The sequence below is a fragment of the Thunnus thynnus genome, chromosome 13 (assembly GCF_963924715.1).
Source record: "Thunnus thynnus chromosome 13, fThuThy2.1, whole genome shotgun sequence".
In the NCBI taxonomy this organism is placed as follows: domain Eukaryota; kingdom Metazoa; phylum Chordata; class Actinopteri; order Scombriformes; family Scombridae; genus Thunnus; species Thunnus thynnus.
In genome coordinates, this window is record NC_089529.1 from 17100948 (window position 1) to 17117182 (window position 16235).

General features: G+C 40.3%; 1 protein-coding gene across 2 annotated transcripts; it reads left to right on the plus strand.

Annotated features, from left to right (window-relative positions):
- Positions 1 to 1437: 1437 nt before the first annotated feature.
- On the plus strand, positions 1438 to 16205 carry tcerg1b (transcription elongation regulator 1b (CA150)). Of its 2 annotated transcripts, XM_067608395.1 has the most exons (21): positions 1438 to 1546; positions 3192 to 3423; positions 5537 to 5689; positions 6140 to 6428; positions 6525 to 6767; positions 7942 to 8001; positions 9290 to 9490; positions 9942 to 10048; positions 10363 to 10451; positions 10571 to 10731; positions 10963 to 11044; positions 11167 to 11302; positions 11682 to 11771; positions 11905 to 12023; positions 12274 to 12424; positions 12584 to 12748; positions 12985 to 13167; positions 13564 to 13743; positions 13921 to 14004; positions 14623 to 14723; positions 15404 to 16205. In XM_067608395.1, the coding sequence occupies exons 1-21, from the start codon at positions 1500 to 1502 to the stop codon at positions 15603 to 15605; spliced, it is 3075 nt and encodes a 1024-aa protein (XP_067464496.1). In that variant the 5' UTR covers positions 1438 to 1499; the 3' UTR covers positions 15606 to 16205. The 2 variants fall into 2 exon arrangements, with proteins under 2 accessions (XP_067464496.1, XP_067464497.1); XM_067608396.1 differs by lacking the exon at positions 7942 to 8001.
- The last annotated feature ends 30 nt before the right edge of the window (positions 16206 to 16235 follow it).

Below are 16235 nucleotides of genomic sequence, written 5' to 3' on the forward strand. Positions count from 1 at the left end.
TAGCTGGTGACTAAAATGGTGCATTATAACTAAATGCTGCTTCTTCGTTCAGTTTGAAGGGACCTTTCTTGACCTTAGAATTAGTAATTTGACAAAATAATCTTAACACACACCAACAGCTAGTATGTGGACCTTGTGTAAGATTATTTTGTTAAGCTTCTCTTTGTTCAGTTTTGACTAACAGGTAACACTATCAGTCAGACTATATTCTATGGCACACTGTCCTGTTTGGGCATCATTGATTATCACTCTGTTTTTAAGATTATAGCATGAATACTTTTTAAAACTTTTTTTAAATGGTTTTGACTTTTAGACAAGCAAAACTTCTGAGAATATGACTTCCAACAGTATTTCCTATGCTTGGTTATTACTACTTTTAAACAGTGGTGGAATGTAACTTAGTACATTTAGTCAAGTACTTTACTTAAGTACAAATTTAATTTTTATTCCACTACATTTATTTGCCACTTATAGTGACTAGTTACTTCTCAGATTAAGATTTAACATAAAATAATATATTTTAATATTCTATCTCTTGTATAAATTGTCTGCTCTTTTCTTTTTTTTAAAAAAGTTATGCACTTTGAGATGCATTGGCATGTAAAAGGCGCTATATAAAAGTGTATTAATATTATTATCATTATAAAACATATGATACACTTATATAATATGATGCAGTACTATTGCTATCAATGTACCAAAAGTATCTAAAATTGTCTCCACGGTGATGAAGTACAGCATTAAAATGCTCTTACATGTATTTTTTTAGTGATGAAAACAAACAACATAATATACTATAATGATATAACTCTAAAAGAAGCCAGTCTACATAATGAGCACTTTTACTTTTGGTACTTTAAGTACATTTGGTTATAATTCCTCTATACTTTAACATTTATACGTTAACATTTTGAATTTAGGACATTTACTTATGGAGTATTTTTAGTCTACAGTATTTCTACTACTGAATACTTCGTCCACCACTACTTTTAAGTAGAGGGCTTCAGTTCTTTTCCCACCACTGCCATAGTAGTAGGCACTCAAAATACCACCAGAATACATAATACTTACTTGTAAAGCACTTTGTAATTGCTTGTTTTGATAAGTGCAATATAATAAACTTATTATTATTATTATTATTATTATTATTATTATTATTATTATTATTATTATTATTATTATTATTATTATTATTTAGTATTACTACCAGCACAGTAAACACAGAGCTAAGTGGTAAAAGCTAATGCAGTATACAGAAAGTAGTGTTTTCAGTCCACCCTACCAGCAACACTCCGCACTTTGAACAAAGACATCATAATAAATTGGATCCGAGCGGACCAATGAACGCTTAGCCAAACCATTCATGGGAAACAGATCATCCAATCAGAGCTCACATAACTTGGTTTGCACTATGATTGACACCACCGTTCAGCGAATAGGAAAAATAAAAAAAACACTTAGGGGCGTTTCCAGGAAGACAGTTGTTACATTTTCCTGTAATGGCGGACCAGGCAGAGAGCGAGGCTATCGGGTTCAGCGACAACAGGTCAGAAAATAGCAAATATAGCGTCAAAATGAACATCAGCAGCATGTGTGTTATTAAGCATAAGCCGCATGTTTATATGCAGTTGGTCGGAGTTGTTTTTTTATCGATAGGTTTTGATAAACAGTGGCATTACTTGTGAATGAAGCCGTGCTAGCTAGCTAGCTTGTAGCTAACTAGCCTGTGTTGCCAAGCGGCTCGCGTCTGCCGTCCGCTCGTGGCACGCGGTAAACACAGGCAGCCAGGTCAAACACAGACAGGTGTTTTTTCCGTTTTACCAGATTGTTTCTCCTCAGACTCACTTCCTGTGTTAAGTGTGAAGTCTGTGCACAAATGTTAATGCAGAATAGCTTGCTGGCTAATCTAAGCTACGCTACATTCATTAGTAAGCACATAATGCAATGTGACTTCGTCCATTCAGTGTCTTTCACGGATGAACTGTTCAGTTTGTTTTGGATCAAAGCGTGTACCTTTACAAAGCCAACAAGATATCACCTTGATTATTTCAAGGCTTAAACATGTATGAATACCAAACACCTTAAAGATCCTCTCCAGACACGTTTTAAGATGTATATAAATATGATCTACTTTGAATCATTTGTGTGTAATATGGTTTTTCCGCAGAAAAAGTTTGATTATCTCGTTTAAATTCTTAAAAAGGCCCATTAAAAAATTCAGATGCTATGAATATGTAAATGTTTTTCATTTTAAAAAGTTGAACTGCTGAACACAAGATGTCTCCTACTTTACTGTAAAGTCCATTCTCAGTGTTTGTGCGCTGGAGGCTTCCAAGTTTCCACATCACACTTGTATGAGTTGCATACTAGACCACGATTGACTCCAAACTGCTTGTGATGTCACAAATCCTGCTCATAGGTTCACGCTTTAAAGTCTGATTTTCCAGTGAGTACAGAGAAGCTTTCCACTTTGAGCAGATGAATGAAAAAACAGCCTTCTAGTGTCAAACTCTGCACATACATCATTCTGCACAGTGAAGCTTAAACATCCAACTGTAGGAACAAGAAGAAAAACATATTTATGTGTGCAGGGGGACTTTAAAGATAACAGCTAAAGGCTCTGTAGCAAAAACAATCCACTTCAGTGTGATTGCGTTTTCAGGACCATATTTCTGCATCTCATGTATGTACATTAATCAGGAGAACAATATTATTATAAAAACTATAAATGCTTTATGGTGAGACTTTTCAGACACCTGCAGAAAGTTTTCTATAACAATTAGCTAACTTACCAGCAGTAAATTAGCTTCCTCCAGAGTGAACCTATAACATTATAACATATACTCTCTGTAGCGTTAAGGAAGCACCGAATTATATTATTTTGCATGACTTGCAGAATGTATGCAGTATGTTATTTATATTCTATCATTGTGGGACATTTGTTTCATATTGTAAAGCACAATTTTGGTGCCCAGATTAACGCTGTAAAGCAATTACAAAGACAGATTTTTCCCAAAATGATTCCTAAATTACTTGAGAATGACAGCTGAAAGAGACAGTGTGACTTCACATATCATTCACCATCAACTTGACAGTTTGAAATTTGCCACCCCTAAATAGATATTGTGATATGCATCTATTTCAGAAGAAATAGAAATCCTTTAATAATTGTGATATAAATGGTTTACTAGAATGGCGCAGCAGGCGGTACGGTTCCGCGGCCCTGCGCCTGCACCTGCGCCTGCCCAGACCCCAGTGTTACGCGGCCCACCACCACTCCTTAGGCCACCGCCACCTCCTTTTGGGATGATGAGAGGACCTCCGCCGCGACCCCCCTTTGCACGTCCACCGTTTGACCCCAGCATGCCACCCATCCCGCCACCAGGAGGAATGCCACCACCTATTGGACCTCCCCACCTTCAGGTAACTGTTTCTATCCTCAAGTGAAATGCATGTTTTACTGAATCACAGTGTTTTTCATCATAAAAGTGTAGAGTTAAATTATTTTAACTTGAGCCTCTGAGCATTTGTTCAAAAGAGACACTGCACTAACCATATCTTTACTCAAAGCCAGGGGCTGTATCATTCAGAGAATACTCTCTGAGCTCCTAACTTAGCCTAAACATCTCTAGCAAAGAGTCAAAGGGACAAACTTTTACCTTAGTGAGGAGGTGTGGTTGACCTTGTTGCTAGGTATGACTCACTCTTTTAAAAGGTGTGATTGTTTGATCAAAAATAAAAACAAAATGCACTCTTAATGATAATGGGCATATAATGGAGAGTGAGATCGATAGGCCTAATCCTAGAATGTAGTCTCTATTAAGACTTGGTGTAATTATACTTTTTTATGTAATGAACATCTCTGTTGAATAAATTGTGAGCCACATTCTTTAAAAGTAGTCTATGAAATGTTTGAAAACACAGACGTATTTGTGCAGCAGCCTGTTCACATACTGATAGTTGTTATATTTATTTGCTGTCTGTATAAGTAGCATGTAAATCTTTTTTTTTTCCAGCTGCCAGCAAATTCCAAATTTTTTCTGGTTTCCAAATATCTTAGTGTTGTGATCACTTTCATTTCTGGCGTTGTAGAGTTATTTTATTGGGTGGGAGATGTGAGCACATCTGTAATGAGATCAACCACAAACATTATCCCTGCACAATCTAATCTGTAGCTTTTCATTAACTCACTGTCACTCAGCATTTGGAGAATATTTCTCTTACTTCTTTGTTTTTCCACCATTTTCTCCTCTGCTTAAGAAACTCTTAAGCCTCTTAAAAGTCCTCCTCCCTATTCTTAACAGTTCCTAAGGGCTAAGATGCTTTGTGAATAACTTTAATCTTTACCAGGATCTAGTCTTAACTGTAAGGGGAAATTCTTAGAAAACATCAATCGGAGCAATTCTTTGTACCAGGAAGCTTTATGAATACAGCCCCAGAAAACTCTTGTTGTCCATTAGTGACTGTTGAAGTGCTCTGAGATAACACTGTGCAAAAGCTGTTCATAAAATTTATTGTATCACAATATATATTGATGATGCATTATAAAATTACATAAAGCGCGGTAGGGCATTTTATTCATATAGCACACTCCTATTCAGAGCCAGCGCTACACCACTATGTAGCGTGGAGAGACAAGAGAATATAGTATAATGTAACCACATACCAGGCGCTCAGATTTCACTGATTAGTACACTTTCATCTATTCAGTCCAACGCAGCAACCTTCGTGCATGTGTGGATGAGTGGACGAGCAAGAGAGAGACAGGGTGGGTATGGACAGGACTGATGGGTGAAAAAATAACCTTTTATCTAAATCAGTGGTCTATAAGTTAAGTGTAAGAAACTATTGCAGACTATCAGTAACTACCAGAGTGACAGCTGTCTCATATGAATGCATCCAACTCCAATCGGCATTGAGAGGACTTGCATCATACACACGTTTCCTTTTTTAAAAGGGGGTAACAGAGATAGTGTTGAAGTGAAATCATTACCTTTTTACTCAGTGCTTGCTCACAGTCATTGTATGGTCAGAGGAATGATGTCAGACCCCTGACTGATAATTGCATCGTTGATGACTTTTTTCCAGTGTGGGTAATCTTGATGTCATGGGTTTTTCTTGTACTCTTCAAGTCAAGTCTTCTGGTTAAGGATATTAGGTAAATACCTCATATGTGTGAATAATCTGGCAGGCAGAGTCTGCAAAGAAAGCATGAGTCCTCTCTGGCTGGAATAACAACAGTATTATCTCTTTGAACAAGACATAAAACAGAATCAAAGAGAGATATTACTAACACTGTTTTATAATATATTTAGCTACCACTATTTTCTTACTATGGTTGGAAAATATAATTGATTCTCGAGGTGCAGTTTGATTCTTGAATGATACGATATCGATGCACTAACCTCCTAATTTGAATTCAGAGGGTCACATTTTGTTGGTGGTTGAAGGACTCTTGGAGGCTTATTTAGATTCCCAGACCTTCTCCTTACAGTCTGAAAATTCAATGCTTGCCCTTTTTCATCTCTTTTTGCAGAGACCCCCGTTTCTTCCCCCTCCCATGGGGAACCTGCCGCCCCCTCCAGGGATGCTGTTTCCTCCTGGGATGCCCCCCGTCCCTGCATCTGGAAACCCTGCACTAAACCCTGCAGAGGAGATCTGGGTAGAGAACAAGACGCCAGAAGGAAAGGTAAGCTGGAAGTCATTTGTAAGCACATAATAGGGTTGTACATCCTGCAAAAGCGCGGAGAATAATAATTTAACACCTGTGGCCTTTTTGGGACTTGTATAAAAGTATTTTAAAATGTATAAAAGTTTAGCCCATAAGTTCTAGTTTACTACAGCATTTTCTAGACAGTGAAAGTGGTGGGATTTCAAGTATAAGAATGAAATGTTGTGCTCATCTAATGGCTCTAATCACTTGATTACACATGATAATCTGTGAAACTTGAAATTTAAACTGCTATACTCAACTTAAAGAAGCTACTGATTGATTGTGATTATCACAATTTACAGTATTTAAAAAGATTACAGTGGTACATGATGAGCTTACATTTTTTTGGCTGGTATTCTATCCCAGTTACTGTTTGTCCCCAAACAGTTGTTACAAGTATCATCTTCCTTGTCATCCCTTCCGTAGGCATATTACTACAACGCCAGGACCAGAGAGTCATCGTGGAGTAAACCAGATGGTGTGAAGATCATCCAGCAGTCTGAACTCAACCCCCTACTTGTAGCTGGGGCCGGGGCTGCAGTGCCGGGTACAAGTGTGGGGGTGACTGCAGCTGCCAGCTCAAGCAGTGTCAACACTACAGCCAGCACGGCAGCAGCAGTCTCCCCTACTCAGGCCCTGTCCACAACCCCCTCCCGCACACTCACCTCCAGTCCAGACTCCACTAGCGCCCCCTCCCCCTCTGTGACCATTGCAGGTTAGTACACAGTCTTATATCAAGCGTACACACACTCAGAAGGAGCTGAATACAAATGCCTCTTTTTTTTTTTTTTGTCTTTTTGTCCCCCAACAGCCACTGTTGTAGCAGACCTTACTCCTGTTGCCCCAGTGACCTCAACTGTTGCTGTGTCTCCAGTCACTGTGGTGACTGTTTCCACGGTGCCATCACCTGTTACGGCAGTGCAGACCATGCCACTGCTGCCTGCAGCCCTGCCTCACAGTGTTGCCCAGCCCACCGCAGCCATACCTGCCTTCCCCCCTGTCATGGTGCCACCTTTCAGGGTGCCTCTGCCGGGCATGCACATCCCTCTACCAGGTAAGAATCTTAAAATGCTATCACTATGTCACTAAGCAGTTGTAGTTTATAATACATGTATATACAGAATGAAAGAAGACCTTTAAATGATGGTGGATTTACTGCCCATTTATCTGTTAGAGCCTATTAACAAGCAGAATTTGGCTGATTTTTACATTCCTACCCTGGTAAATGGGGAATATTCACCTCTACAGATATTATATCTACAATAAACTGGTAATTTGCTTTTAGTCCGACATATAAGAAGTTTAGTGTTGCCAGTTAAGATTGATGATACACTCTAATGGGCTTCTTAACCGTATAAAACATTTAGCTTACAATATCTGTAGAGACTCTGACTCAGTGTTATGACGACATTTCATAACAACAGCAAAGTGAAGGTAGCCAGCGGACTCCACTTCTAGCTGTTAACAAAACACCACAGGAGGGCAGGATTATTTTGAAGCAATATTGACACTCACTCACAAGTTATACATGCAAAGGTCACAGGTGTCTGTCAAAGATCTCCTGGTCACAGATAAACCTATTATTGCTCTGTCAGTACTGTTTTTTTTTTAGGCAACATGTTGATCACCAACAAGTCTTGAGTGCAGTGGCTTGAATTGAAATGTAGGCTAATGCAAATGTTGTTTGCTTTCAAGGTCTTTTCTGTTGCTTCTCTCTTCTGTTATGTGTCTTCTTTGGTTCCTTCTTTTTCTCTCTGTCCCTCTTTTTACTTATCAGAAAAGCTCATTAAGGAACTTTAATTTTCTAAGTTTATTGCGTTCTTTATGGACAATGTATCTGGTAAAATCAGGATTACAATCAGACAGGGATTTGTCTAGATTAGGGGTTGATGGTTATTTAATTTACAAATGTCAGATTGAGAGCGTCCTGATTCAACATTCACTCTTCATTCAGATGTGCTTGTTTTTATTTTTATTTCATAATTGTTCATTTAGACATAATTGCCTCCAATTAAATCTTTAGATTTTAAACCTAATATCTCTAAATACCTAACAGGCACATCAACATGAACAGAGTGACTGTTGCAGCTCTTGATGCACAATCCCAAATTTGGGCGCTTGTTTGTCTGAGTGGGACCACACACACAAACTCTTTACACACCATGGTAGCTGATGTCCAGTGTCCTGCTGTGTTCAACCAGATGCTTGCTTGTCCGTTGTTCTTGCAGGTGTAGCAATGATGCAGATAGTAGGTGCACCCTGTGTAAAGGCAGGCCCCAGCGCCAACGGTAAACACCCAGCCGCTCGCCTCTCAGCCCTACAGTAGATGGCATGGTAGTGAATGATGTCTACATGAGTCATATGGTGTATATATGGGAACCCTCAAACAGTGGTGGCATGGTGGTGAATGCTGTGAACATGATCCATCCGGTGTACATTGGTGAAATTTCCTCCATTCTGACAGACAGAAACAGAATATATGCATCTTTAATGTTGAATACTCAGATAGGGAACAAAATTAGCACCAGCCAAATGCTAGTAAAATATGCAAGTGGCTGCTAGATTTGCTTCATTTACCAGCCAAAAAAACCCCCCAATGGTAATCCATTGACTGGCCAGTAAAATTTGAACATTTACTAGCCAATTAGCCAGGGGTCAAAAAAGTTAATTTTGCACCCTGCTTATAGACTTAACATGTTCAATTTATTGTATTTACTTGAATTATAAGACCTACACCACATGCAACATTTTATCACCAGCATATTTTTAAGATGCTTTAACTGTAAATTGTTAAAATCGATTTAAAAACAGACAAAAACAGAAACATTCCCTGATTCATACTGAACAGTATTTATCTCTCACTAAATTATGAATGCACTCTGTTTGCGCGTTGTCCTCAGGACTGGTAGGTAGGTACAGTGTAAGACTTAATTGATTGCTCTGGTTACTGTGACTAGTAAATGAGGAGACACTTGTTGCAGCAAGCAAAATGTTAGATTGTGCCAAATCATTATTGATCATCATGATCAGTCATTTTGATGTGTGTGTGTGTGGTTGGTGACCGTAAACAGACAGAAGCAGTCTTTGTTAGGACAGTCTGGGAACCCCAGTATAGCTCGCTATGTAGTGATTGCTTAGTAGTGTTTGGTAGTGTAACAGTTAGGGCTAGATGTTGTGGTCATGTTGTTGTCTACTTTTGTGGCATGGTTGTGTGTGTGGTCACTGCTTTGTTTGTTTGTGTATGTGGCCTGTGTTTGTTGTCAATCAGTTATGTTTGTTCAAGACATCTTTAGACTCGAGCAGTTTTTAAATATTTTATAACTAATGTGGATGACCGGACACTTAAAGGGATAGCTTTGTTTAAGTTGCAGTGAATCAGTCTTATTCTACCTGTGAAGCTCTCTGTCCTACCTCTGGTTTTGCTAATATAAGTTTTTTGGGAAATAACATCACAAATGGATGTATAAACTAATGCCTTTTCTAGACTGTAGTCCACTGCAACTACTATCAGTGGCTCTGACAGATAAATAACTCAGCCGATCATGGTGTGTCTCTTTCCTCCCTGACTCATGGCAGGTATGCTTCCTGGTATGGGTCCGCCTTTAGTTTCCATGATGCACCCACAGCTGGCGCTCTCGGCAGCTCCCGCCTCCATGGCCGGATCATTACATCTCCCTGAGTGGTCAGAGTACAAAACAGCTGATGGGAAAACATACTACTACAATAACCGAACACTGGAATCCACCTGGGAGAAACCACAGGCCCTGGTGGAGAAAGGTATGCACAGCTGACCAGTATACACACACACATGCGTACATACACACACACACAGAAGATTTTGAAACACTCAGAAGCTTTCAAAACTGTCATCATGACTGGTATGAGTGCTAAGCTAAAAGCTGAATCACTAATATCATAAGCTTCACCCTGTTTCACTTTCCGCTCACCAACAACACTCTTATTTGTCAGATGAGATGCGCAGCCAAACACACAAGAACCCTGATCCCACATTAGGTGTCCTAAAATTTACCAGTGTCACCTGCAGGTATGACACCTGATAAATAATAGGTTTAAGCTAGTGTTTGTAAAGAATTTATGGGAATGGAATAATTGGTGGAATAGTTGACATGCTGTATTTGTTGAGCCACCACCACATCACGTTTAGTTTGCTCACTTTGTATGTTTGTGTGTGTGTGTGTGTGTGCGTTTTCGTCCTCCCTGTGTCCAGAAAAAGAAGCAGAAAAGGCCAAGGAGCGTCTGGCGCAGGAAGAAGCCGAGGCAATGGAGATGGAGGATGAAGAGAACAAAACAGAAAACACTAATAATGACAAGGAGGTACGTGAAGAATGAAATGACCTGTTCGAACAAAAGAAAAAACTTCAATATCAGACATGCACTCTCAAATTTTGAAATTCAAAATTGCTTCGCTGACATGAATACTGACAATACTGACATGTGCAATATTGCTAAAACATTAAACATAAAGCCTACACTATGCTACTACATCACTATAGTACATATATGATAATACATAATACAAATAATACATAATACAAACATATTGCAAAAATAATTAGGATAATATATATGATAAGATATAGTTTAACAGTTGAATGTAAAGGTGATAAATATATTCTTTCTCTTTCAAGGAGCCTAAAGAAGAGGAGATGACAGAGGAGGAGAAAGCAGCTCAGAAAGCCAGACCTATAGCCACCAACCCCATCCCTGGCACGCCGTGGTACGCAAACTACATCACAGCCTACATTATCTCTCCTCTCCACTGAATTACAGTTAATCTAACTCATTTTTTTCTCTTCTAATCTCTGTGCTTCCTTTCAATGGCCGTGTGTCAATCAGGTGTGTGGTGTGGACCGGTGACGATCGCGTGTTCTTCTACAACCCGACAACACGGCTGTCCATGTGGGACCGGCCTGAGGAGCTGGTCGGTCGAGCTGATGTTGACAAGCACATTCAAGAGCCACCGCACAAGAGAGGCCTGGAGGACAGCAAGAAGACAGGTGCGGATAAACACACATACTCAGATGCGGTCGGTGATTATAACAGAACAGAGTTCTGAGTTATTTACAGAGCACAGCATTTTAATGTTTTGTGTAGCAGGGGGGACAATTTATGATCCGGATGGAAAGAAAAATCAAACAACAAAATAAAGATGGCTGCTATCACTCTTAAAGGCGGTACGCTGCCATGTGTCTAGTATTTATTTTGTGTCTATTTTTTTTTATCCGCAGGTGTCAATAAGGAAGAGCCAGAATTAGCCATTGCTACTGAAGAGAATCAGGATGAGGAGCCAACCAAAGCCAAAAAAAGGAAGTAAGTAATGTTTGTCTCCCCTTTAATTAATGTTATTGTACAGCAAATTCTTTAAGAAGTGACCTTATCTGTCCATTCGCATTCATCTTTCTCTCATGACCTTTGTGGTTTCACCCTCACAGGAAGGAGGATGTGAAGGAGGCCGACTCAGAGAAGGAAGCAGCAATGGAGGCAGAGCTCAGAGCTGCCAGAGAAAGAGCTATAGTGCCGCTAGAGGCCCGTATGACGCAGTTCAGAGAAATGCTGTTGGAGAGAGGGGTAAGAAAAAGTTGCTGAAGTTACATATTTTAACGCAGTTTTTCAATCTTCGGTTTAGGACACATCGTCTCAGGACTGGGCTTTTAGGCACTTAGGCAGGACTAAGATTGACAGGAAAAACCCTGCATTCATTTATTTTCTGTGAGGTTTTTATGTACCTTGTTACTTATTACTTACCTTGTTACTGATATCTTCGTCTTATCTTAGCTTACCTCATTACTACATTGACAAGGACTATGTGAAATTTTCACATAATGTTCGGAGGTTTTTGTTTTGTTTATTTTACTAAACGCAGACTAAAATGTTACATCTTTTTATGAGATGCAGGGTAATTGCTCAGCTGTCTGTCTGATGCCAGTGTTGTCTGTCTTACATTTAGGTGTCTGCATTCTCCACTTGGGACAAAGAACTTCATAAGATTGTGTTTGACCCTCGGTACCTTCTGCTCAACCCTAAAGAGAGGAAACAGGTTCAGTTTATCTTCATTTTTCCTTCATCTTCCTTAACATTGCTCATCCTCATGTTTTCACAGTGTTGTACCATGTTCTGGCCATTCTATTAGAAATTATTCAGTTATAATTTTGCTCTTACGTCTACTTCAGGTGTTTGATCAGTATGTGAAGACGCGAGCGGAGGAGGAGAGGAAGGAGAAGAAGAACAAGCTGATGCAGGCCAAAGATGAGTTCAGGAGGATGATGGAGGAGGCGAAACTCACACCCAGGTGAAGGGACATTTTTCTGAATTTTGCTGTGTTCATATTACAAATATTACATCATTGCTGTTTCCTCCTAGTGGAGAGCGACGTTGTGGAGAGCACAAGTGGAAAACTACGTTAACTATGTTTTACTATTAAAAATAAGTTATTGGTGTAATTTTGTTCTTGGTTGTGCTGAAGACACCATTGATGTTTCTTAACTGTTCTCTTTACTTTGCAAAATGTTCAAACTGCAGTTTTTTTTTCATTATGACAGGACAACATTTAGTGAGTTTGCAGTGAAGCACGGCCGAGACCCCCGATTTAAGACCATAGAGAAGATGAAGGACAGGGAGGCTATCTTCATCGAATTCATCACCGCTATGAGGAAGAGAGAGAAAGAAGACTCAAAGTCCAGAGGAGAGAAGGTATCATTCATTCAAACACTATCAATGTACATCTCGATCCGAGATCTCTGCTGGCCATCATCACTTGTCTGCATGTTTGCTGTTCTGCAGCTGACAGCTTCTTGTTAGATTTCAAATTCATTTTGATGTGTGTGTGTTTGTGTGTGTGTTTGTGCGCAGGTGAAGCAAGACTTCTATGATCTCCTAAGTGAGCAGCACATAGAGGGAGGCCAGCGGTGGAGCAAGGTCAAGGAGAGGCTGGAGACAGACCCTCGATATAAGGCTGTGGAGAGCTCGGCACTCAGAGAAGAGCTCTTCAAACAGTACATGGAAAAACAGGCCAAGGTAGGAGCTGCTTTGTGAGTGTGTACTTGAAAGATTGAAAGAATGACTTGAATCAGGTGTGAGAGCAGCTGTTTTTAGTAACTTGATCTATTTATTTCTGTTAGTTTGTGAGAAGCATTGTAACTTTGTCATCAAGCTAACCCTGATTTGCAGCTCGGATTTTGAGCTTAGTCCTCAGTGTCCCCATCACATGACAAACAAAACTGACACAGACCATGGTGTGTCATCCCCTGCAGAGCGTGGACATCGAGAAGGAGCGGGAGTTGGAGCGGCAGGCTCGTATCGAGGCCAGTCTCAGAGAGAGGGAGCGGGAAGTGCAGAAGGCCCGATCAGAACAGACCAAAGAGATCGACCGGGAACGGGAGCAGCACAAAAGGGAAGAGGCCATCCAGCATTTCAAAGCTCTCATGTCTGATATGGTGAGATGCTCTGCAGTTTGTTGTTGTCCTCATGAAGCTTTCTGTAATGTGACAAAAAGAAATGCATCATATTCTGATTTTAATTAAGTCCTAATCAATTTGCCTCTTTACCAATTTCACAATGAAGATTTGATTAAAAAATTTGGGAAAATAACAAGTGATTCCAGCCAGTTAGGATGAGTCCTAGCAGAAACAAATCAGATTTTACAGCCAGGATTTCAACTGCTGGCATGATCGATCATACAGGATGTTTAGAAGCACTTTTTAAACATTTGATGAATTTAAGTATGTTGGCAGGTGCATGAGACTTACTAGTGGCACTATATTTGTGTTATTATAGTTTGACTTTGTTCCAGAAACTTTGAATAAAGCGTGTTTTGTTTATTGAACTCTTAGGTACGTTCTTCAGATGCAACGTGGTCAGACACACGCCGTAACCTGCGGAAGGACCATCGCTGGGAGTCAGCGTCACTCCTGGAGAGAGAAGAGAAGGAGAAGCTGTTTAACGAACACGTTGAAGCACTGGCCAAGAAGAAGAAGGAACATTTCAGGCAGCTGCTGGACGAAACCAGCATGGTGAGAAGTGCATGCACAAAAAAACAGTGTCAACAACTGGAAAAAGTAATCATTAATCTCCCAAAAAGCATGTGGTGGCGAGAGTGAGAATGACGCATCAAATATTCATGTGCTCCATCAATTATTCAAAACGACTTTTTTCCAGGCTTTTACAGATTTTTTTTGTTTGTGTTGTAGATCACTCTGACGACTACGTGGAAGGAGGTGAAGAAGGTCATCAAAGAGGACCCTCGCTGTATTAAGTTCTCCTCCAGTGACAGAGTAAGGATTTTAATGGGTTATTAAATATTACAGTCACTTCCTAACAGTAATTCACAGGAATTTTGTGACTAGTGAGTTCAGGACATATTGTAGTTACATTGCAAGAAAAAAAAACAAAGCACCAGCAAAGAAATCTATGAAGACCAAAGCTAGCAGCTCCTTGCTATAAGTCTGTTTTTCTCTGTGAATACAGGGTAGTTAGAATAACAGTAGTCCTCAACTTTTCCTTGCCGTTAAACTTTTTTCCAGCTCAATACTGTTAACGTTCTCTTTCAACTGGTCAGTTTAAGCATGGATGACCTTTAACAACATCTGTACGTTGTTCCACACTGAAAGCATAGATGAAGCAAGGAGATTAATCTGTTGTTCCAAAGAAATGTCTTCAGTCAGCCCAAAGAGGATTTGACTGAACTCATCAGTCTTATAGTCAAAATCAGCTGGTCTTTGTCATACAATCCAAACTCCAATTCTGAATTGATCAACAGGGTGTTTGATGTTTCCTCTTTCCTGTCTTAAAGGTATTATTGTGTGAGTTTAATTACATTACAGTTTCATGTGAAATGCACATCCATTTTATCTGAGTTTTGCAGTCTGATTTGTTTAATCTGTGTTTTGTAGAAGAGACAACGGGAGTTTGAAGACTACATCAAAGACAAGTACATCACAGCCAAAGCTGACTTCAGAACCCTGCTAAAGGAGACAAAGTTCATCACATACAGGTCTGTACTCACTCACACATAGATGGAGTACAATCAGAACAAGTGTCATTAACATCAATTACATATATTAGAAATTGTATTTGTTGCAAATACAATCTTTATACATAACCTGATACAATAGCAGCCCAGAAATATTAGAGATTCTACGTGTTTTGTGACATAAGTATCAGAGCAGCTCCACTTGTTATGGTCCATTATTTTCCCACTACCTTAGATGCAGTTTGAGAATTATTCACTATATTATTCACTATATATACTATATAGAGGACAGAGATTCAAGAGTCGTGGTACAAATGATCAGGCAGCTGAGCAGGCACAAGTGCAATGAGAGAGCGCGCTAGACAGAAGTTTTTTGGGTTTTTTTGCTCAAGTAGCATTTGAGTTGAGATAAGCTGCAAACATTGTAGATGACTGGATGAGATGGTGATAAAATCATTTGACACACATCTTGTTATCCTGTCTCAGATGTATTTAAACCTCTAACCAGTCAAAATATGAATCAAAGTAACTTTGTGGCAAATTAAGGCCACATAAGATAATAGAAAATACTATCTAATGAAGAGACATGAACCAAAATCTGAGCAGCAGCTGTTGTATTTAAATCTCAGTATGCCTATTACACAGTATCATCCTGCCTCATCCTGCCTTCTGCCTGTCTGACATGCTCCCCTCCCTCCCAGATCAAGAAAGCTGATCCAGGAGTCAGAGCAGCACCTGAAGGATGTGGAGAAGATCCTTCAGAACGACAAGCGCTACCTTGTCCTGGAGTGTGTCCCCGAGGAGCGCAGGAAACTCATCATGTTCTATATCGAAGACCTAGACCGCCGTGGCCCGCCGCCTCCCCCCACGGCCTCCGAGCCAACCAGACGCTCTACTAAGTGACCAACCAAATCACCTTCTCAGCCGGTGCCCTACTCCTCCTTGCCCTCCTTTGGCCAGAGCATGACCTCCCCCCAAACACCCCCCTGAACCCCATCCTCCAGGCCCACGGCTGGCCTCGCAGTGTTATCGCTGGGGGTTATGTTGCTTAGAGATGTACCATAGAGATGAACGGTTAAGGTCTCTGTGTTATGTCGCCTCTTAGCCCTGAATTAGCCCAGCATTTAAGGCAAGAGCAGTGAACAGAGGTTACCTGATCTCAAGGTGACCCTTGACCCCTCGCCTCTGACTGACCACGTTGGAGGGAGAGGGGCGGTGACATGGCTGCTGCCCGAGCAGCCACAGAGGTGTAAGATAGATGATGTAAATCAAGTTGAGTATGTGTGTGTGAATGTGTGTGTGCGTGTGTCTGTATGTGTGTGGTGCGTGCATGAGCGAGTGTGAGTGCATGAGTCTGAGGCATCCTTAAGCCTTACTGCTCCACTGTGCCAGTCATTGTTTCAGCGGCTCAGTGTGAATGTTAGTTTATGCTCAGTGGTTTACTCCGATGTTGCAGCAGTTTCTCTGTTGAATTAAATAAAGGCAACTTCCACTGTTTTTCAATATGTCGTCCCGTGTTTTCCTTTTCTAAAT